General features: G+C 42.4%; 1 protein-coding gene across 10 annotated transcripts in view; it reads right to left on the minus strand.

The window, feature by feature from the left end:
• Window positions 1-22,632, minus strand: part of NRXN1 (neurexin 1) — a 1,072,395-nt gene that overhangs the window by 541,822 nt on the left and 507,941 nt on the right. For all 10 annotated transcript variants that reach the window (XM_069954855.1, XM_069954851.1, XM_069954854.1 and 7 more), the window contains one exon: window positions 15,134-15,517. In XM_069954855.1, coding sequence (XP_069810956.1) covers window positions 15,134-15,517 — 384 coding nt within the window. The remainder of the gene's footprint in view (window positions 1-15,133; window positions 15,518-22,632) is intronic.

A 22,632-nucleotide genomic window follows, 5' to 3' on the forward strand; every position in this document is an offset into this window, starting at 1 on the left:
TGGGCTTTAAAACTCTTATAAAGTCAGATTTAGAGTCAAATAAAAGAAAAACAAAGCATATGCAAAGCAAAGCCCTCGATGTCATAAAATCAACTCCATGTAATAGTATAGTACATCTCCAGTGATGAATGTGCGGCCGGGCTGTATAGGATTTCATTCTTCTTGCTTTCATTGATGGTGATAATAGTGTTATTGTTTGCTCCCTGGTATAAGTGTTCCCTGCTGTAGCTCTTGGGCGGATGAGGTTATATAGAGGTTTTCCTTGTTTTGTAATCCAACATAATGGAGATATATCACCTAATAGGAACTCTATATTATTAAAGTTAGAAATGCTTACACCAGTGAACACCTTTCACAACTAACCCAACAATACCCGGCTATTTAGGGCAATGCTCCTCCTTTCTAGAGTTGATTTTGACCACTACATGCAATAGGCGCGGTGGTTGTGGTTGTGCTTGGCCCTCGAGATGAGAAAACCTCAAACATGCTCCGGTTCGTCCAAACCCAATCGGGCACAGTTTGAGTACCGGTGGCTACAGAAGTTAGATACAGTCCTAAGGCTGCCTGGAAAACAAGGATACATACATAGACTATGTTTACACACTGTTAGGCTATGTTCACACTGCGTATGAATCCGTCCGTAGATCGTACGCCGCCGTACATGTGCGGCTGAAACTACGGGCGTGGGAAAAATAGACATGCGGCCGGATGCGTACGAACCGCGAACATACGCCCGCAGTACAGTTATGCTTCCCTAGCTTGTTTCGAAGCGATCTGAAACAGGTCATTTACTTGGAAATCTTCGCCCAGCCCCGTAAACCACACAGAACCTTTTGGATCGAAAAATCAAGTTCAATTTGGCTGAAATAAGTACTTTGTACAGGACCGCATGGAAATCCACGGCCGTGAGTCTCAACATTTCCGTCCTCAAACAATGGTCTTCTTCATTTTTCACGGCGCCGTATACGATCCAGCCGTAAGCTCATACGTAGTGTGCATTCTGCGGGAGTATATCGTATACTTTCAAGCGAACGCATCAACCTCAAAACTACGTGCGTATATTCGCGGTTCGCACTACGGACGGATTCATACGCAGTGTAAACATAGCCTTAAAATGATAGCCCTTTTTATTAGCTGGTCGTTATTTAATGGTAAACAACAGCCATTATTTTTAAAACAATGGCTATCATTTTGACAGTGGGTGAACATAGCCACAGGCTATATGCTATGACTGGATATTGGTACCACTTGGTCAGGGAAGAGATGGGGAAGACAGAGACAGTACACTCTGCACTAACCCCCGCGACTGCCCCCGCCTATTTGCCACTATTAGCCCTAAAGTTTTGTACGTTTTGTACGTGACACACAAAACATAGGCAAGACAGACACACAGTATAATGGAGGGTCAAAACCAGAGGAAAGCAGAGGTACAAAATCTGAGACAAATGGATAATCAGGTCATGTAGCAAATGCTCAGAGCAGACGGAAGGCAAGGATAGTCAGGGTGCTGATGCAAGGGTCAGGAAAGCCAGGGAATAACACAGAAAACCGCAGAGGAACTTGGCTCGGTAGAAGGGATCCAGACTTAATATCCAGCAAGGGGAAAACACACTGGAGAAGCTTTATAGGAGATAAACATTATTGGACCAGTCTCCTGATCTCCAACCACAGACACCTGTTGACTAAATACACTGACTGGCAGGAGACCGGCCAGTCACAGAATACCAAAACTAAACCAAGTTAACTCCAAAGTGGCCGAAGGAACTCAGCCGAGCAGACATGGGTGAGGTAGGTGGGGCAGTGAGTGGTAAAGCAGTGTTCAGACTGAGCTAAAAACACACAGAATAAACAAAAACTTGGGGCCAAAAACATAACCTTTGCCACAGAGGTCGTTTTTTCCCTCTAGACGGCGGCACAGATGTCTTATCAGGCATGGACATGACATTTTGTGTTTTCCAGAACTCTTAAAGACTGCATCCAACAAGTAGATGTTCAAGATTCGCTCATCCTTACCGAAGGTTCATTGGCATTATACAAGGAGACCTGAGCTAGGGAGCACTGCTCACCCTATTAGTAGCACGCATGATGCGGGAATGGGATTTCCTGTAAATTGTCAATTCTGACTATTATTATTATCATTATTATAATTATTATTATTATTATTATTAATAACAATAACTTATAGAAAATATAAAATTAGACTTCTTTTTGAGGTTTGTCCATTTCATTCTCTCCCCCCCCATGGATGAGATCCCCTAACATACTAAGTATGCGGCTCCTATTTTCAGGGGCCTCATAGTAACTACTGTACATGGGTGGTCTCTATGATATGTGTAACAGGAGACCATAGGTTTGTGTTAATCTGCTATATGTTATGCTTGCGATTTGCCATCCATTGTGCATGATGGATTAAGAGTCTTCACTGTGCTAAATAGAGACCCATTCCACCTTCTTTTCTAAAACCCACGCATGGCCATCCTATTACATGATGATCTGCTATAGCTGCATGAATTTCCTTTGTTACTATGTTGTCTATTCAACTGTAATGTGTATCCACTTTGTTTATTCTTGTCCTAGTTGCATCTATTGGATGTATGTATCCTATGGCATTGTATGGTCGTACCTTGTCTGTTGTATACTTGGACGGTTTCTATTTGTAAATAAATAAATAAAGAATGCAATAACCCCATCCTCATCTTCACATCCTGTAAATGTAAATATATTTTCCCATTCACAGCTCAATGTTCCAGCTCTGTTACATTACATTAAGAGTGCAGATGGTTAACATGCTAACTCTCCCAGCAAAGCCTCATTCACCTTCCAGCTTCAGCATTCTGACCTTTGGTAAGTCATCTAACCCCCTGGCGTGCTCCATAGGGGAGGGACAGATTGTGCCTGAAACATTTTATTAGCTGAGCTACGATATGTATATTAGCCCTACGAGCTACAGATGAGATCCGGTCTGGTATATATCATTTGTGATAGAAATCCTTGTAAATCATAAGTTTTCCTGTCTTAGGAGTAAGGTTACAGTCACCGTAACAGTTAAATTTAGCTGAGCTTCAGAAAATGCTGCCATGGCGTGTTAGGCTAGGTGTCTGGAATCTGCTTGGCTGGAGAGATGAGCGGCCTCAGTATGATTGATGGCTTCCTCTATTGTGTACCAGAAGCACTGCGGAGATTCTGCATGCCCAGGTCTTATGTCACTTTCGGAAAGCAAGGACTAGAAGTCTAAGTCGCATCATATCTCTAGGTCTAATTACTTCTGTTATAGCCAGAAGGATTAAGGAGAGGGTCATGGAACCCTGGGAAATTGGAGCAGAGATGGGGCTATTATGGACTATTAGAAGGATGAATATATCAATGACAATTAGTGGCCGCCATCTGCAATGTGATATTTTACTATGTTTAATAGCAGGGGATAAATACTAATTATATTCCGGGAAGATTGTGAAATAAAGTCAAATGTTACCAAATCTGTGCTGGAAAAGCTAGGCACGATGGTGTAGTGTGGGCTGCCAGCGTCAGGGGCATGGTAAGTATTGTATCGCCAAATCCAATGCAGTGAATAGAAAAGAAACGGTGATGCATATAATGCAAGTGTCACTGCTTCCTACTATATATTTGCAAGACAAGGTAAAGCAAGTATTGTGCCCCCTATATGTTTTTATGAATGTTAAACAAGCAGCAGTGATACAGTGCACACATCACCACTCAAGTACAGGGTTCAGCAATAGGCTCCTATATGGACTTTTCATGAAAAATTATGCTGAAAGCACCATATGCCACCCACCCTGGCTAATGTCCTGTTGCAGTCCGCGTGTCCACTCTATGCATTACCATTAGTGTGGAGATAACTCTATGAAATAGTCCAAGTTCGTCAGCTTCTCAGAACCCGAATGCTTAGCATTTCACTCCCCGCGTCTGAAGAAGGTGGAGACAGCCCAAGGACTGCCTGGAAAACATGGATAAAGCATATAGGCTGTATACAGGATTTCCAGGACTCCCTAGGGCTGTATCAGACTTCTCCAGGCATCGGGAGTTAAATACAGAGTGTTCGGGTTCTGAGAAGTGTAGGGACTTCCATAAAGTTTGCTCAATACTATTTACTACTTACATCACCGACTCATTAAAGGTTAGGGGGCTCAAAAGCCTTTAGATTTTGTACCAATAAGAACCCTTCACTTTGAGCACCCGCCCCTATGGCTCCCCCCTATACTGAGCTACTGCCTAAGACTCGGAAAATGGAGATGAGCATGACTTAATGAGCGTGACGATGGATGCCGCTCTAGAGAGTCCTGGCGGACACAGCCTATGGCTTATCCATGTTTTCCAGGAGGGATACAGCCATAAGCCACAGGCCGCATCCATCAGGACCTCCTGGGGCTGCATCCAATATCTCCAGCCACTGGTATTCAAATGAGGAGCGATCCAACTGAAGCATGGTCATCATTATTAAACATACTGTATATTGTTGGAAGACAAAAGATACTAATAACATAAAGCGAAGATTGTGGATATATAGGATGAGTTTCATGGACTCTATATGAGATACTAGTAATAGAAATGGCGCATGGTGAATGGGGGTAGAAATTTGACTAGAGCTGATGGTAATTCTGGAGAAGTAGGGTCCTATTGCCTTTTTGCTTTGGGGCCCCCAAGATTGAATAACCATAATAATAGAGTAGATAGTGATTGGCTTTGGTTTGGCTGCTGGTAATCCCTTTGCTTTCTTGTTTCCTTATAAAACATTCTTTAAAACCCAGAAACAGCCGTGCCAGTTGTTGTTTTGAGGCCCCCAGCCATATTAACATATATACCATATCTGTGATCTTTACTAATGTGTTTCTACTACATAGTGTTACATTCAGTCCCATGACAGTCATTTCGATTGCACAACAGATGCAAATTGTGCAAATGATTTAAAGGGAATGTGTCACCTGAATTTTCTTTTACTGATTAGAGTCAGATAAAAAGCTTCATTTATTCTAATCTGTTTCTATTTTTTGACTGTAAGTTATTATTTAAAAAAAAAAAAAATGTATTATTTCAATCTTTGTTCATTGTTATGGGGGAGGCCATCTGGCCTGAGCTCTTCTAAACAGCATTTAGTGACATGCTTTACAGCCTGGCTCATGGACATAGACAGCAATAGACAAACTCTGTCCCTTTGAAATGAATGTGAGACATTACTGAGCGCGCTCTGTGACCTGTGAGGAGATCATTCCACAGGGAGCTGCTTTTGTCTCCTCTATCTACTGGTGTCACATGACGCTGCAATGCTGTACAGATCACTTTACTGCAGCCTCCTCTTATCACCACAGACAAAACAAGAAGTCTCAGCTTAGTTTTAGTCCCAGTGGTGAGAATGAGAACTGCAAGATATCAGGATTATTTAATAATATAGATAGAAGAATGGAAAAAACCGAAACAGATGAGAAGAAATTAGATAAAAAATGGTCCTGCCAACCGCATTATTGATATGCATGTCTCCTCTTTATTTGCAAATCAGCATATGTTGCCTTTTTCCTGTCGAAATGATGGCAATATGCAAGCAGTTTTTCTTGCTCATTTATCTCCACTCCGACCATATGCAGTAGCTGGATTTTGCCACAGGGTGGTACACATTGCTTACCTAATTGAATGATTTTGTAATTCAGTTGACAGTTTGGTTCAACCCTTTGCCAGCTTCACTGCACACGGCAAAGGGAAAGACCGCAGCATCAAAGCTGGCAACCAATCAACAGAAGGCTTCGAGGTGGAACACTGACTCTCCAATTCCTGGGTATATTCATTGTTTTATGCACCTAACGGTTTAACATATTGGAGTCTACTCTATGGTGGATATAACAATACACTGTGACAGACACAGCTCGGCTCTCTGACCCTCCCCTATATAAAAAGAAGCTTGCCCATGAGTCAAACAAGACATTCCAGACAATATTATTTGATGAAACTGGAGACGCTTCTAAACCAATACATTTTTTCATGCCGTGAGTCATTTCTTAAAGGTGTAGATTTTATTTTACCTTAGAATGCCCGTACACTATTTACTTCTAAACGCACAAAGCGTAATAGTTTTACTTCTTTTTTCCTCCTTGATTTATCGTTTTAATGTAGTAACAAAATATCTCAACCATTCTGGAGACAAAATTAAAAAAAAAATTCTTTGCATAAAAAATTATTTTATAAGATGGCTTTTTTCCCCCTCAGTGGGCTGTCTGCTCTTATCCAATCAAGTGTCTCCCGCATATCGCTTCCCTTTCCATCTTCCTTTCATAGTACATTTGAAAACTGGAGCTATTTTACCTCCCTCATCTTCAGTTTACAGTTTGAGGCTAAGTTCACACAACTATTTATTGAAAATTAAAATAACATTGTGTCCTATGGAATTCCGGAACGGAGTGTATACTCTGTACTATGCATCTGCATAGAAAACTGACGTGTTAGTTTTGTGTGGCTGCTATTCATTAAATTGCGACCACACAAAACTGACAGTGAAGACAATGTAAAGTGCAGCTCTGGCCATACTTTACATACAGCCGCTGTCTTACTCTGTGTGAACCCAGCCGGGGTTTCTGAGAATTTGCAGAGAGCATGCAGATAGGAAAATTCTAATTACAGACTATTGGAAGGAAAAGAAGATATTTCCATTTAAAGGGGAACTATCAGCAGGTTTGATGAATTCAACCTGCTTACCGCCCCCTATTGGGCACATGGTGCTGATCAGGAGGGTATGTCTCCTACTATCCTCATCGCTGTTCCTGTGCGGTTAGCAGTGTAATCCTCGGTCTCAGCACTGTAAGGACCACTGCCCCGGCTCCATCGTGAAGGTCACTCTGCTTCTTCTAATGATAATCAATAGAGTGGGCGGGCGGCTCGGTGATATGGGGGTAGGGCAGTGCTCCTAACGGTGCTCTGGACCAAGAATTATACTGCTAACAGCATGGGAATAGTGCAGAGGAGGAAGGTAAGAGACATACCATATTCCTCAGTGCCCCATGTGCAATGGGGACATATCAGCAGGTTAGATTGTCTAACCTGCTGATAGTTCCTCTTTAATTTATCTTCTAAAATTTATTTGCCGAAACATTGGTCTTTTTATTGCTCTCGGCCCATTTCCTCTTTCTATTCTGCTTGAGTGAAAAGGTTTTTTTTTCATGATATTTTCAGGATGCCTCTTTACCTTTCTTTAATGTCTTTTACCATTTCACTGATACTAAAGGCCCTCTTACACAAAGCAATTATTGGTAATTATGGCCTATATGGGCCGTTACGACCGGTAATTATTTTGTGTAATAGAAGACAATGATCAGCTGACATGCAAAATGTCGGTTGATCGTTGTCTTTCAACAGGATGAAACACCAACGATCAGTCTGGCAACGATCTACTACCGTCTCTTTGTGTAACAGGATTGGTGGCAGCAGACCGCTGCTGTCTCCTATGGGCTCCCCGGACAATCTGATGATCGCCTGGGCAGCCCCCCCCCTCAGTTCCCTGCGGCCCCCTGCACTTATCTGCTCCTCCTCGCTCGCTGTTGGCACATGTAATAGTGCGAGTAGCAGGCGGGGGAACAAGAAGCAAGCGAGTGGGAAGGGAAGGGAGTGGGAAGGTTTTTCCTGATTTTTTTGTGTTCTCTGTTTTTGTGCCCCCAGATGCCATCTTACCTCTCTTCTCTGCCTCAAACGATTTCACTGAACCTATAAGACTGCGGCTACAACCCTCTGATTAATATCCTCATCTTCAATTTACAGTTTTAGGCCAGGTTCACACTTGTAACGCCTGGAGTAGTGGATCCACTGGACCGTCACCAGCGATGGCACTAACCTCACCAGGGAGCGGAGTCTAAGGGGACGCTGGACTTGCTGCGGCAGGCGACCCCCAGGTCGCTACCCCTGGCTTGGTTGCTAGTGATGAGGCGAGGCGTGGCAGGAGCAGTAGGCAGGAGATAGTGCAGGCAGAGGACTGTAGACTTGCTGGCAGGTGGCGGACAGGAGTCAGGAACAATGGGAAGGCAGCGGGCAAGGACTAGGGACAAGGACTGAAGACAGGAACAAGGGACAAGGACTAAGGTAAGGAACAACAGGGAGCTGGGCCAAATGCTTATGGGAAGCATGTAGAGGCTCCAACACCAGGAAGGGGGCAAAGCTGGAACTTATAGGGGAGTGATTGACATGTGGACCAATTAGGAGCGCACTGTCCCTTTAAATCTGAGACAGCCAGCGTGCGCGCGCCCTAGGAGGCGGGGACGCGTGCGCCGGCCGGCACAGTGAGAGACAGGAGCGGAGGAGAGGTGAGGCGCCCCCAGGGGCCAAACTAGCAGCAGCGCCGGGTCCCTGCACAAGGACCCCGGCGGCTGCATGGGGCAGGAGGAGGTTGCGGTGGCGGCCCGGAACACGGGACGCTGCCCCGGCCGTGACAACACTACATGAAACACCTGTCATTCTGCCACCCGGCTGTGTCACAGAATGGCCAATATCAGTGAAGTTCTTCCTGGCCGATACTGAAGTTGCTGCACTCTCCATTGTGTAAATTGCCAGTGTTGTGCGGCCGCTATTCAATGAATAGCAGCCGCACAAAACTGACATGTCAGTTTTTCCTGCGGCCGCTAGGGATCCCGGAGGAGTGTATACTATGGGGGACATTTATTAAGTCCGGCGTTTTTTACGCCGGACTTATAAATGTCCCCGCATCTCCGGCGCTACGGAGATTTATGTAGAGGCGGACTGCCTCTACATAAATTCTGTGCGCGTCGGTGCGCACAGCCGAAAACCTACGCCACCTGAAAGGTGGAGTAGGTTTGCGGCGTATCTTTGCACTGAAAAAAATGATAAATTGCGCGGACTCTGAGTCCGAGCCCCCCGTGAAATATTAAAAAATTGGATTTGAATAGCCCCCAATATTCGTATATTTAATTGAATATCAAATCCCATAACAGTCTATGGGAGAGAAATACTCAGGACTTTGAAATCAATATTCGACCACTAGGAGGTCACTGAGTGCACAATGAAAGCTCAGGAAATGATGCCAAAACCTCTGGATGCATATGGGACAGCAGGGGAAGCATGCCTGGCTGCATCTTACTTTTGGGGGTCCCTTCCTACCGAAGGGCCCTATTAAATGGGACGATTACTGTTTGGTAACTATTGTTTGCTAATCGTTTGCTGTAATTCCACATTCGTTCACTAATCGTTCAGTGTAATTGCACATTGTTCATTGTTTTGCTGGGATCAGATGGAGTAAACTATCGTAGTAACGTTCGCAATTACAATCGGAACTAACGACTATATGTAGTTCTGTGTAATATGGTGAACGATTTCAGGTTAACGATAAACAATCTTGTTTGCAATTGTTTATAGTTTGTCGGTAAACGTTAAAAATTGCTTTGTCTAATAGGACCCTGAACACTTTGTCTCAAAACACCTTCTACATCTCTGCTATCTATACTTTTAGCCCTAACAAGTGCTTTTGAGGGTCCCTTCCTACCTAACTTCACCTAAAAGCTAATTCTCCCTTGTATACAGTCTGTCCCTCTCTGGCTCCAACCAGCAAGTGGAGGAGGTGACATAGTTTAGCCAGCCAATCACAGTTAGAGTTTTTTTTTTTTTTTAAGTCCTGTCTATTCCTAGTGGCTGTCCCTCCCCCCTGCATGTTTATTGGCTGGAAAAAAGCACCAGGGGATGTGGGAGGGTGAATCAAATTTTTACAGCATTTTCATTTGAATATTCAAACAAAAACAATTAGCTTGAATAGCATAGTATTCGATCGAATACAATTAGCTCATCACTAGTCGGTGTTCTTCTTGCTCTCTGCCCAGGTTTCTCCTGAGGCAATCCGGTTCCTCCTATGTGCAACTTTACCTCCCATTACTGTCTCATGATAAGACTAAGAAACTGCAGCTGTATGCTTCTCTTCTTCCTTCCATTTTTTTTAGTTAGAGTTTTACACTAGAAGGATTTTGTAGTCACTGAGGGTGCTCTTAAACATTTGCAGACATCATGCATGGGAATGCCAGCTTTGGAATGATGGAAAGACTGGAATGGACTTTTCCCAGTTAAAGTAAATTTAGTTTTATTTTGATTTATTTATAAATGAAATCCTGTTTATTCCATTCTTTCCTTGCTGGCTCGGCATACGTAACTTCAGCAGTGATAATTGTATGTAGACGTGAGTCTGCAGAGGCCAGTAAGTGGTTGTACTGGTTATATCACAAGTGGTTATATCTCATCACTGTAGGACGTGATGGCAGGGAACACCGGGGCTGCAATGGAGTATTTAATGTGTAACGTTTATTTATATATTTTTTTTTCTTTTTGAGGACCTGATGAAGAGGTCACTAATAAGTCCCTTTACCAATAAAGAGTTGCTGTTCACTTTCGGTTGGACTCAGCTTTTGTTGAATCCTGAAGGGTACGAGCGCCTTTGGAAGCCATCCATTTGTCTCCTTCCATCCTGTTAATATCCCTTTACAGGAACCCATCAGCGGAGGGTAGCAGAGTAAGATAAATGAGGATCACCGGCTAATTTGGCAGGCTGCATCCGAATATGCTTGAAATGAGCCCACCTGGCCAAGGAAATACCTGCAACCTTTCTTGAAAGGACAAGTCTTACTTTATAATCTTGAAGAACACTGATATTTTGTCTTTGTTTTTAATGTTTTCTTGTTTGATTTTCTTCTAAAGTCTACATTGCGATCTTAAACACTGATTTCAAACACCGTGTCTCGGAAAAAAATGAAAAAGTACCCAAAGAAACCCCCCAGGGCTCCTTGTTTGTAGTTCCTGCTGACAATCAGAATTTTAGAAATCTCAAGCAGATCCTGTGTGGCAGCACTTAAGCAAGAAAGACAACATGGGGCGCCCATTATGTTGTGCTTTGCTCCTTTCTTACTATGATGATTTTCGTGAAACAAGATATATTACTGCAGTGATATGTATTGTGTGGCGGTAACATTACATTTCCTTTTGTAATGCAGCGGCAGAGGATTGGAGATGTGTGACATGAATACGTGTTATATAGGAGGCACAATGCCCTCTCTGCATGGAGATATGTTACAGCCCAGGGAAATGGATCGCCTATATTTTCATACTGTCCATGATGGATTCTACTAGGTAACTTTATGTCTGATACCCCATATAATCAACTTTCATCCCATCTATTCTAATTATTCTATTTGCTAAATGGTCAAAGAAAAGTTTGCAACTTTCTCATGTTTTGCATCAATTTCCTTCGATTTTCAGACTTCTGTAGTAAATAGGAACCATATAGTAAGAACTAAAGAATCACACCACATGACCACGGCCCTGACTCTCCCAAATTTGCTGAGGGTGGAAGTCCCTGTCCATGTATCTCTATGAAAGCTTCTTATAAACATGCATAGAAGACTATAGGACACATTTATCGAACATGAGCACCTGGCATACATCATGGAAAGATTTTGGCGTTTTCAGTGGTGTACACCAGGGGTAAGCCCTACTCCCACATCTAAGTTATCATGATTTACACCTGGAAACAGGCATTAACCTAGCAGAATGACTTCTGGCCTTAGCAAAGAAGCCGCATCAGTCACTGGCCACACGTTTCCTGGAGAGATGAACGGCTGACAGCCAATAATCAGAATGACCAGATAAGTCAATAAATGAGTGGCTGATGGCTGATGCATCGCAATATCTGTAATAGGGCCTTATGGGCACTGGAATTCAAAATAAATTTAAAATGTTTTTATAGGTGGGGGTCTGAGTGTTCAGAACCTAACTAATGAGGAGAGCCTGAAGACGTAAGTGCTAACGCATGTCACACTCTCTGTCTCTCAGCAATCTCCAGCTTTCCCCTCCATTATAAGACAATGGGGCGGCGGGACGAAGATGACTGATGGTGGGGGAATGAAGTGGGCTTCTGCATAATGGTCCTTGTTTGTTAACATTAAAGGAGTTATCCAGCGCTACAAAAACATGGCCACTTTCTTGGGGAGACAGCACCGCTCTTGTCTCCAGCTTGGGCAAGGTTTTACTGCTCAGTTCTATTGAAGAGAATGGAGTTTCCCCACTTGAACTGGAGACAAGAGTCATGCTGTCTCTGAAAGAAAGTGGCCATGTTTTTGTAGCACTGGATAACCCCTTTAAGTTCTTGACCAATCAAAAATGAGATCCTCTACGTCCCTGTGACATGTTAATTTTTTTTTTATAGTGACAGGTAAACGATTAAACTCTGGATCTTGTGAACCATTGACAGAAAGAATAAAAGAAAAATGCAGAAACTTTCATCATCAAATTACATTTTCCTTGCTAAAACCAGGAAAATCTCTTCAATGATCAATAATTGATCCTGTGAAGATTAGAGTTTCGCCTGTCTGACACTGGCTTGGGTTATCCTTGATCTACAGGCTATTTTCCTATTTTTTAGCCATTCACATAAGTACATGCTATAGCATCCATACAATCAGGTTATTCTCACACTGCACCAATGCAGCTACAGACATCCATGGTAATAATATTCATAGACTCTCATCACCTGATGGAGGTCAATAGAGAGTCATTCTGGTAGATGCTTTTTACGGATATATCCATCACTTCTTGAATGTAGGGATTCTTGAAACCCATTGAACATAATATCAGGACAATCAAAAGGCTTCATTTACACACTGACATACACAGCATATAGCTAAGATGACCATACAATTTCAATAAGAATCTCTCGTAACCTTCCCATACACATGGACGTTCAGCACAGTCATATCTCCATGTTTCCTCTATGAATAGTGGAGGGGTAAGCTGCACCCAGACAGCTCAGGTAGAGGCTTATCCCTCCCAGAGCAAAACAACTGAGTGTCAAAATTTCAACATGTCTGACCCTTCTCTCCACCAATGTCATATGTTGGGGGAAAAGTGAGGAGGCCACCATATAACATAGTCTGCAGGTTCAACCAACTTTAGGGTACTATTACACAAAGTGATTACCAGCCATACTTGGAGGATTACCAGTCATTCTGGGCGATAATTGTTTCATATAACAGCAACAATCGTTTCAAAGTTTCATGTCACAGCACGATGTTGGCTGATCGCTGCCTTTCTGCATGAACCAAAATCCGAATAGCGACGGTCTGCTGGCCGTCACTCTCTGTAAGATGATCAGTGGCAGTAGACTGCCGCCATCTTCTATGATCAATCTAAAGATCGTCTGTGCAATTCCTGCCACAGCTTCTCATGTCCATACCCCCCACCCAACCCCCACCACACACCTTCCCGCTCGCTAATGGTTCGTGTAATAGCAGGTTAGTAAACAAGTAGTAAGCAAGCGCTCATATGACAGGTCAGTTCTCGCTTGCTCCTAAATATTGGTCCATCTAATATGGTTCTTAATCTAAGGGAACCTTCAGTGATTATGTTGTGATGGTAGTCTCATCCCATATATCTCAGGACATGTTCACAGACAACAAATCTGCAGTCTCCCTTAGTGCAAGAGCCCAGTAGCAGTGACATGGCCCGGGGCCCATAGGGTCCCTTAGAGCAATGGCCCAGGAGCAGTGACATGGCCCGGGGCCCATAGGGTCCCTTAGAGCAAGGGCCCAGGAGCAGTGACATGGTCACCACTATAGTAGCTACGCCACTTCATGAATAAAATTCCCTTAGTCTATGCCAGTGATTTACAACATTCCCATAGTGAGATCCCCTACTTAAACACTTTACATTAAATAGCTTGCAATGCAATGGGTAAATGAGCAGAGTATCCCAGCGGCATGATGACAAATGCTTAAAGTTACTGTATGTCCATTTCCTTGTCACTGGGGTTGGGTTAATGTCGCCAACCTTTTACAGTCCCTGTGCTACGAAACTAAAGCTCCCATCATGCCTTGTAGTTTGTAGTTCTGCACCAGCTGGAGCATGACAAGCCGTGGACTATTGTAAACACCAGTCCTGATCTAATAGGGTCCTATAAACCAGCAGCATTGTAGGTCACAGCGTCTACTCAAATAAAAGAGTAACATCCCAAGAAGAACGGTGACATTGGAATCTGTGCCTATTACCATGACAACAGGGTCTGGCTGAACGTGCGTTCTCTTCCGGCAGTCTACTTGAAAAGGCTTAGAAGCATGTCTCTAATTAATCTAGGCTAATTACCGATACACTTATACAGTGGGGGAGCCCCCATCAATCCATTAGAAACCAGTTACATGATGGCAAAATTACTTTCTCCTTTATGACTTTAGTGAATTGGATGAAGATGGAACTTTTTGTTTTGATTGACAACAGATGTGATTCACAGTCAGCTGCAAACTGAAAAGCTCTCAGTATAATCGAATTTATATATATATATATATATATATATATATATATATATATAATTACTCACCTACCCTGATCCTCCACACCTGTCCAACAAACTGTCTACATGTCTCTGCACATCTTCCTGTAATGTGTCATCCCTCCAAGAGCTGTCCATGTAACCAATCACCTTAGTCAGTGATTGGCTGAGCAGGCAGTTCTGGTGGGGAGGATATGTCAGGGAAAGCAGCAGTGATGAGCAGGAAGCGGTAGATATTACTATAGTAGGTGTGGAGGATCAGGGTAGGTGAGTACATCTTCTTTTTTAAAGCCCCCAGCAGGGGACCAACCCCTTAGCCCCTACTGACCATCCAGTGCTGATAATCTGGTGAACCACCATCAGTCTTTATATTATATTACATGGTGTCCTGGTGTCTGACGCGGGCCCGAGACGTGACGTCTCAGGTCCGCTCAGCCAGTCAGTGAAGGAGGCGGGATCGGGCCCGCGTCAGACACCAGGAAGCGGGCGGAAACCAAGGACCGGAGCGCTGCGATGCGGGAACCGCCGCTGGAACCCGGGGAGGTGAGTGGTCCCAGCAAAAAAGTGCCCCCCCACTGGAGTACCCTTTTAAGTTATAGAGTAATGTTGACATGGTGCAGAAAGTAAGCTGCCAGGAGGCAAGGAGGGGTAATACACTTATAACTCTCCACACAACCCCATTAAGTGTAACTACTGATGTGTTTCCTCACTTATTCACAAGGCACAAGGTGAAAATATGTCAGGAGGTTATTAGTTTAGAAAAACAAAGAACAATATGCATACTGTATATATGTTATAAAAGCATAATGATAGTAATAAACAATGACTAACCTCGTTCACAAGATCGGCCAAGGTAGCCCGTCCCTGAGCAATCACAGACAAATCGGTTCCACCCATCTCTACATACACCGTTATTTTTGCATGGATTGTTAATGCAAGGTTTACTCGTTTCTTTCGAGCAGGATGGTTTTACTCCAGCTGTGCTTTGGATTTCGGCCATCTGGCGTATGTCTTTGCTCTGACCATCTATAAATAAATCTCTTATGCAGCCTACATATCCATAGTTTAGAAGAGCAGTCCACACTTCAGTCGGAAAGACCAAACCAACTTTATTTTCAGGTAAACCTCCGAGATATAAGTCATCGTCAAGGTCAAGGATTTCGCTATCTCCAGGGGCTGTATAAGGCGTACGTAAAGTATTGACAGATATGGTACCTACGTAGATGGCAAAAAAGAAGAGGGGAAAAAGCATTGTTACTATATAGAAAGATTTAACACTTTTCCTTTGGTAAAAACATAATAATAATAATAATAATAATAATAATAATAATAATAAAATAGAACAATTAAAGTGACAGACGTATGATCTGATTGATCAACTGCATGTACAATAGACAGATCATTATACATTATACAATCTCTCAGCTCACTTTATAGATCATGTACTCAGACCCGGCAGACATGCTTTTTTTAAAATTAATTATTTATTGCTTTGTTTATTTATTTTTTTGTTTATATTGCCCGCATTGTTATATGTCCCTTTACATTTCACACAAGGGTAAATAGCAACCTTGATTGTGCAATATTATGACTGCAATATCATGCCACTAAAATTACAACTATTAGAGCACCTTATATGTATGTGATCGCGCATGTTCCGGAGATGAGTCCAATGCTCATAGAGAATGACGGAGCGTCGGACTCACCAGTCATTCTCTATGTGAGTTGGACTCATCTCAGGAGCACACGCGCCGGGCTTCAGGCGCTGAAATCTCTGTCACCGGACCGTCTCAAGAAGCGGGACCCGGCGCTATCAGGTAAGTATAAGGTGCTCTAGCGGGGGGTTGGGAGCCTGTTACCCTAGCATGAGGAGTGACAGGTCCTCTTTAAGGATACCTATCATCCTAGATTAAAAAAAACCAAAAGCTCTAAAATATTCTGTAGACAAAGCTGTACCAAAGTTATGTCATATTCTGTGCTTAGACTGGGTTCACACTGAGTTTATACAGTCCAGTACAGGTGTGTGTGGGGGGGGGGATACCAACGTAGTTTACCAAGTTGTTGTGTACGTTAAAAGTAACCTTTTAAAATCAAATAGGTTGAGTGGACTGCACAAACACACTTGGATGAATTTACAAATGACAGTGTCCATATTCTGTGCGAGAAATAGTACATACCATGTCCATTAGGGCATAAGACGCTATACCTGAGATAATACCAAATGGCCATAAACATTCCCATTGTTTTTTAAGACAAGTATTTAAATACTATTCCATTTCCTTTACTAGGATGACCTCTTCAGCTTTGTCGCAATTATGCAAATTTGAGCTTTAATCAAGCTAAATTATTAAATCTGATTTCAATAGCTGGGAATAATATAAGGCGGCCATCCTCTAATGAAGTTCTCTGCTTTCATTTCACAGCTCCATCACATGGAACGCTACCTATCTAAGGTCAAGTCTCTTTGGATTCAAGGCTATTAAAATCGGTTTTGGAATTCATTACATTTGTAAATCTGAAGCCTTTGACCTTGCTCATCCATATTAAACAGATGGATGGATAGATATTAAATTGTCAAGATGCTCATCTGCATTGCTCCACCCAGGTAGAAATAATAATTTAAAAAAAATATCTATTCTCTGTTTTTTTTTGTTTTTTTTTTTTTGTTTTTTTACCTTGTTTTGCTTATCACCTTTTATGATCAATATAAATACATTCTGTTTAATTTGTACAGATTTTTCAGGTAAAAGGAACTTCTTTCAGGCAAAGGCATTCCTAGGTATTTTTATTTAACCCCTTCATGACCGAGGTCATTGGTGCCCGGATGTTCGGATCAAATTAATGCAATTTTCCTCCCCGCCTTAGAGCACTTTCATTTTTCCACCTACAGGGCTGGTTGAGGTTTTTGTGCCATGATCTCTAGTTTTTATTAATATCATTTTGACATTAAAGAAAAAATTATGATTGCTTTTGGTTTTTATTTTTTATAATATACATATATTTTTTTTAAAAAGCAATCCTAGTATCCCCCCCGCCCCCCTGTTTATGCCATTTACCATGCCAAAATGATAATGTTATATTTTATTAGATTGCAAAATTCTGCACACTACAATTTGTAACTGTTTATTTTTTATGTTACATATTTTTATTATGGGCAAGGAGGGATTTCAAACTTTTTTGGGGAGGGTTATAAGGGGTTTTTAATACTTTTAAAAACTTTTTATTACACTTAAAAAAAAAAAAAACACACACTTTTGTTTTACAGTTAAACATGCAATCATTAGCATAGCATAGATGAGTACTATCGGAGATCTGTACATAGAGCCTGTCTGAGAGCAGACTTTATCTACAGAACACCAATCCGACAGGATGGTGCTAAGTGTCCCAATCAGTCAAACTTCACAATCACATGAATATCACTGCGCGGCCACCAGAAAGCGTTACATGCCACTGTCGTGACTTTACAGCAGCAGCATTTAAGAGGTTAAATTACCCGGAGCAGAGAATTCTCTGCTCCAGGTAGTTACAGAGGGAGAATATACGGACAGCTGATCCCCCACGATGCCGGTGCTTCAGCAAGGCAGAGCTTTCCAATACATACGCTGTAAAAACTCATTTGTATCAGAATAAAGTTCATTAGTAACCACATATAGGTGTATTGGCAGTCACTAATGGGTTTGGTGCACTGGGAATGGGACTATCACCCCTTGTGCATCCATCTACCCCAGCTGTCCAGTCCCTCCTGGCTCTGCAGAGCCAGATCAGTGCACTGGGGATGGGAGTCCTGCCCCCAGTGCACCAACCACCTCATAAGCAAATGAATTAAATTAAAAAGTACACAAAAACTGCACCAAGGATGAAGGTAAGGATCTCACCCTTATCCTCCGCGTCCTGTGCGCTATAGGGACGAATCAGCAGGTTAGATAACCTCCTTTTAATAAAGCCAACAGGGACATCTGTGGACCTTGTTTCTCTGTTTTAGAACCTAAGGAAGTTCCATCCAACACTGCTTTATAGTAGAGATGAGCAAATATAGTGATCCAACATCGACATGCCTCTAGTTTCATACAGATACACATTGAGTTTTTTCTGTCAGATGCCATACTGTACATCTAGTGCACCAGATGCTATACTTTGAAACTATTGTGCAAAAGGCTTATTGTCTCCTGTATCTATTGTAGTTACTATGGGAAATAAGCGTTCCTCTTATAAAAACAGTAAAAGATCCAAGAAGACACTACTAAGTTTATGGTTCAAAAGCTTTTTTTTTTTCTTGAAAGGATATAGACTATAGGATTGCGATGACACGTTACATTACCTAGATAAATATTCTAGATGTAAGTGGTTTCACTATTATGCTAATTATGGCTGAGTTCCTATTGAAACCCTTCAGGGATTCTTCTTAAATACTCCTCACATGCTTGTAATAGTCCTGCCATCTCACAAAAACTTTAATGTGTCATGGAGACACGGCGGACAATGAGCGCCGCATCTGTTAGAACGGCTCTCGGCTCCTGCCTAGCTGGCAGGACTGTAGCGCAGACCGAGCCAGAATGACTCCCACAGGTGGGTATAATGAGCCTCTTCAATGATTCATTATTTCAGCAATTTTGTTTTCTTTAAACCTGGTTGAAATAAGGAAGATATACAGTGACCACGTTCTACTGTTTTACTATCCCGCCAAGAAAATAATTTTCATTTTCTAATTAACTTTATTTTGCTGTTGCGTTTCTGCGAGCTGAAGAATGGCGCCTGAAATCCGAAGACCCGAGCTGGAGAATTCCTTCATTAATTATAATGTGAGATTAAACCCTTTTCTTTGGAGAATACTTGAACAATAGAAAAGTTTGGGGTAAGCTGTAACACATGTGTCCAAGGACCTATAAAGGGCCATTACCAACCATCACAGTTGGGCTACAATTCATAGGGATTGGTAGACTCCATATAAGTGCGTATGGGTGTGTTCACACCATCAGAAATTTTTGATGCAGTTTTTGAAGCCAAAGTCCAGACATCAATCATAAATAGAGGACATAGAGGAAATAATCATCTGCATTGTAATGTACGCTGACTATACCCTGTGCTTGCAGTACTCATGTAGGATTATGTGTGGACTAGATATACAATACACTTGTAAGTAAATTTAGTGCAGAGACATTTCCACTAGTGAGGGGGCTGGGGAGGGATTATTATTGAGGGGGATGTGCTGAAATTATTAATAGAGCCTGAATTCTATTATTTTCTTAAACTGTTACTGTCAAGTTTTGACAATTTTTGAAAAATCAGTTCTGGTCTGGCAGTTATCGCTGAGACCTTCCACCAATTACTCTCCAATAAATAACAATCACCTTATTCTATGGATCGTTGATAAGTGTGTGATCACTGGGGTCCAATATCAATAATGTAGACCCCCAAGCCTCTCTTTTGTATGAAGCAGCATAACCGGTACTCTATTCACGGCTAATGGACTGACAGAAACACCTCACTGGGATCTCTGCCAATCTCCGTCTCCGTTTACTGTTATGGGATTGACAACCATATCCAGGCTCCATCCTTGTGAATCCCAAAGCAGTAAATACAGTGGTAGTTACGGAAGTGCACCGCTGCTCCAGTCACAAGAGGCACTTGGGATCTCCATTCCTAAACTGGTCAAACCTTTCTTGATTTTCACAGAAAATGGGAAAAAACAAACAAAATTGAGGGACACTTCCGTGTGTTATCGTCTGAAGACTTTTGTAGAGAGATCAATTCTTGTGAAAGTCTTCTCACCTGGGCAGTTTGTGCAACAATTGGGCACAACAGTCTGTACACTTCAATTGGGCTGCAGTCCTTAGTCTGTACACTTCAATCTGATGTGAGGAGACTATCCCAGCCAGGAGTTGCTGTGCAGCCCTGTTACCAGCCACCACTTCCTCAAAGACCTCCGAGGAAAAGGGCGGTTTGGAAAACAGTTGGTTCAGGTAGGTTGCGAGCTGTGGGGCAGAAGCATAGCACGTTTGGCCTCTCTGTGTAGAATAGTTTTAGTGTTCTTGCTGATATAGATAGGGATGCTGTTGCTGTTGGAGACAAGGCTGCTCAGGTGATTTCCAATGGGGATGTTGTTTTGGATGGGCCACTGAGGGCAGAAGGAAAGGTTAGTAAGAAGAGAAGGCATCTTCTAGTTGGTGACTCGATTGTTAGAGGTGTCGTGGTAGGACAGGAGGAGGATGTGTTTAGAGAGGTGAGATCTCTCCCAGGTGCTACTGTCAGGAGCAATAGGAGATGGATTGTGAACATTGTGAAGGCTGCTAGTATAGATAGCAAGGTTGATCTGGTGGTTCATCTTGGAACCAATGACTTGTCCCAAGGAGATGTGGATTTGGTTAAAAAGGAATTTCAAACTTTTAGTCTGGAGCTGGGCAAGATAACGGATTCTGTGACATTTTCAGAGGTTTTGCCGGTCTGTAATCAGAACAACAAGGCAGGTCGTATCTCAGAGTATAATGCATGGTTACGGCAGTGGTGTAAGGCTGAAGGGTTTGGGTTTGTTAGTCATAGCTTTTGCAAGTGGTGCAAAAAGGAGATGTTCAAGAGGGATGGTTTGCACCCATCACACATAGGTACACAGGTACTTGGTGATGAATTCAGATTGTTTTTGGACAGACATTTAAACTAGATGAAGGTGACAGAAGTATAATAGAGGAGGAGGATTTCTGTCCCCGACCAGTAAAGACAAATAAGTGTATCCGGATTGGTGAAAGCGCAGTGGTTGGTGCTGTAGACACAATGGTTGGTGCTGTAGACACAGTGGTTGGTGCTGTAGACACAGTGGTTGGTGCTGTTGATGTAGTTGTTGCTGCTGTTGACGCAGTTGTTGGTGCGGTGATTGGTGCTGTAGATGCAATGGTTGGTGCAGTTATTGGTGGTAAGGAAGGTGCTGTTGGTGCGGTAGATGAATTTGGGAATAAAGGTATTATGAAGTTTAGTAATCTTCAGGCAATGTGTACGAATGCTCGCAGCTTAGGAAACAAGATCTGTGAGCTGACGGCCATTATGTCTAGAGATGATTTGGACATTGTTGCTGTAACAGAGACCTGGTTCAAAGAGTCTAATGATTGGGAAATAGTTATACCGGGATATATTCTGTACAGGAAAGACAGAGCAGAGAGAAGGGGAGGCGGGGGAGCCATTTATGTCAGGGATAGTCTTAAATCGACAGTCATCCAAAATATATATAAAGAGCTGGAGACTCTCTGGGTTTGTATGCAGTCTAAGGCTGGGTTCACACTATGTATATTTGAGGCTGTATTTGGTCCTCATGTCAGGTCCTCATAGCAACCAAAACCAGGAGTGGATTGAAAACACAGAAAGGCTCTGTCCACACAATGTTGAAATTGAGTGGATGGACGCCATATAACGGTAAATAACTTCCATTATTTCAATACCACAGCCGTTGTTTTAAAATAACAGCAAATATTTGCCATTAAATGACGTCCATCCACTCAATTACAACATTATGTGAACAGAGCCTTTCTGTGTTTTCAATCTACTCCTTGTTTTGGTTGCTATACAGCCTTAAACATACAGCCTCAAATATACGTAGTGTGAACATAGCCTAAAGAGGGATCTGTTATTAGGATAGGTGTTATCTATAGGGATCTGTTATGAGGATAGGTGTTATCTATAGGGATCTGTTATGAGGATAGGTGTTATCTATAGGGATCTGTTATGAGGATAGGTGTTATCTATAGGGATCTGTCATTAGGATAGATGTTATCTATAGGGATCTGTTATTAGGATAGGTGTTATCTATAGGCCTCCGGGGCAAAGTGAGGACTATGATAATATGCTGATGGATGAAATTACTAAAATGTCATTAAAGGGGGACATTGTAGTTATGGGCGACTTTAACATGTCGGATGTGGATTGGAATATCCCTTCTGCACTTACATGTAAAAGCAAGAATGTAATGGAGGCCCTTACAGGGGCATCTCTGAAACAGCTAGTGAGGTCACCAACCAGAGGAGAGAACATTCTAGATTTAGTATTTACTAATGGGGATCGGGTGTCTGAAGTTAGAGTGGAAGAAAATCTAGGTTCCAGTGACCACCAGTGTCTATGGTTTGACGTACAAACTGACTACGTCCAATCCCATACTACAACAAGAGTATTGGATTTTAGGAAGACAGATTTTAATAAAATGAGGGAGTATTTAGATAAAGAATTAAGAGGGTGGGATTAAACATCGGGAGCGAGCACTCAGTGAGCAGAATTAAAAAATGCCATATTAAAGGCAACTAGACTATATGTACGAGAAGTCAGCAAAAGTAAAAGGAAGAAGAATCCATTAT

The sequence above is a fragment of the Dendropsophus ebraccatus genome, chromosome 15 (genome assembly GCF_027789765.1).
Source record: "Dendropsophus ebraccatus isolate aDenEbr1 chromosome 15, aDenEbr1.pat, whole genome shotgun sequence".
NCBI lineage: Eukaryota > Metazoa > Chordata > Amphibia > Anura > Hylidae > Dendropsophus > Dendropsophus ebraccatus.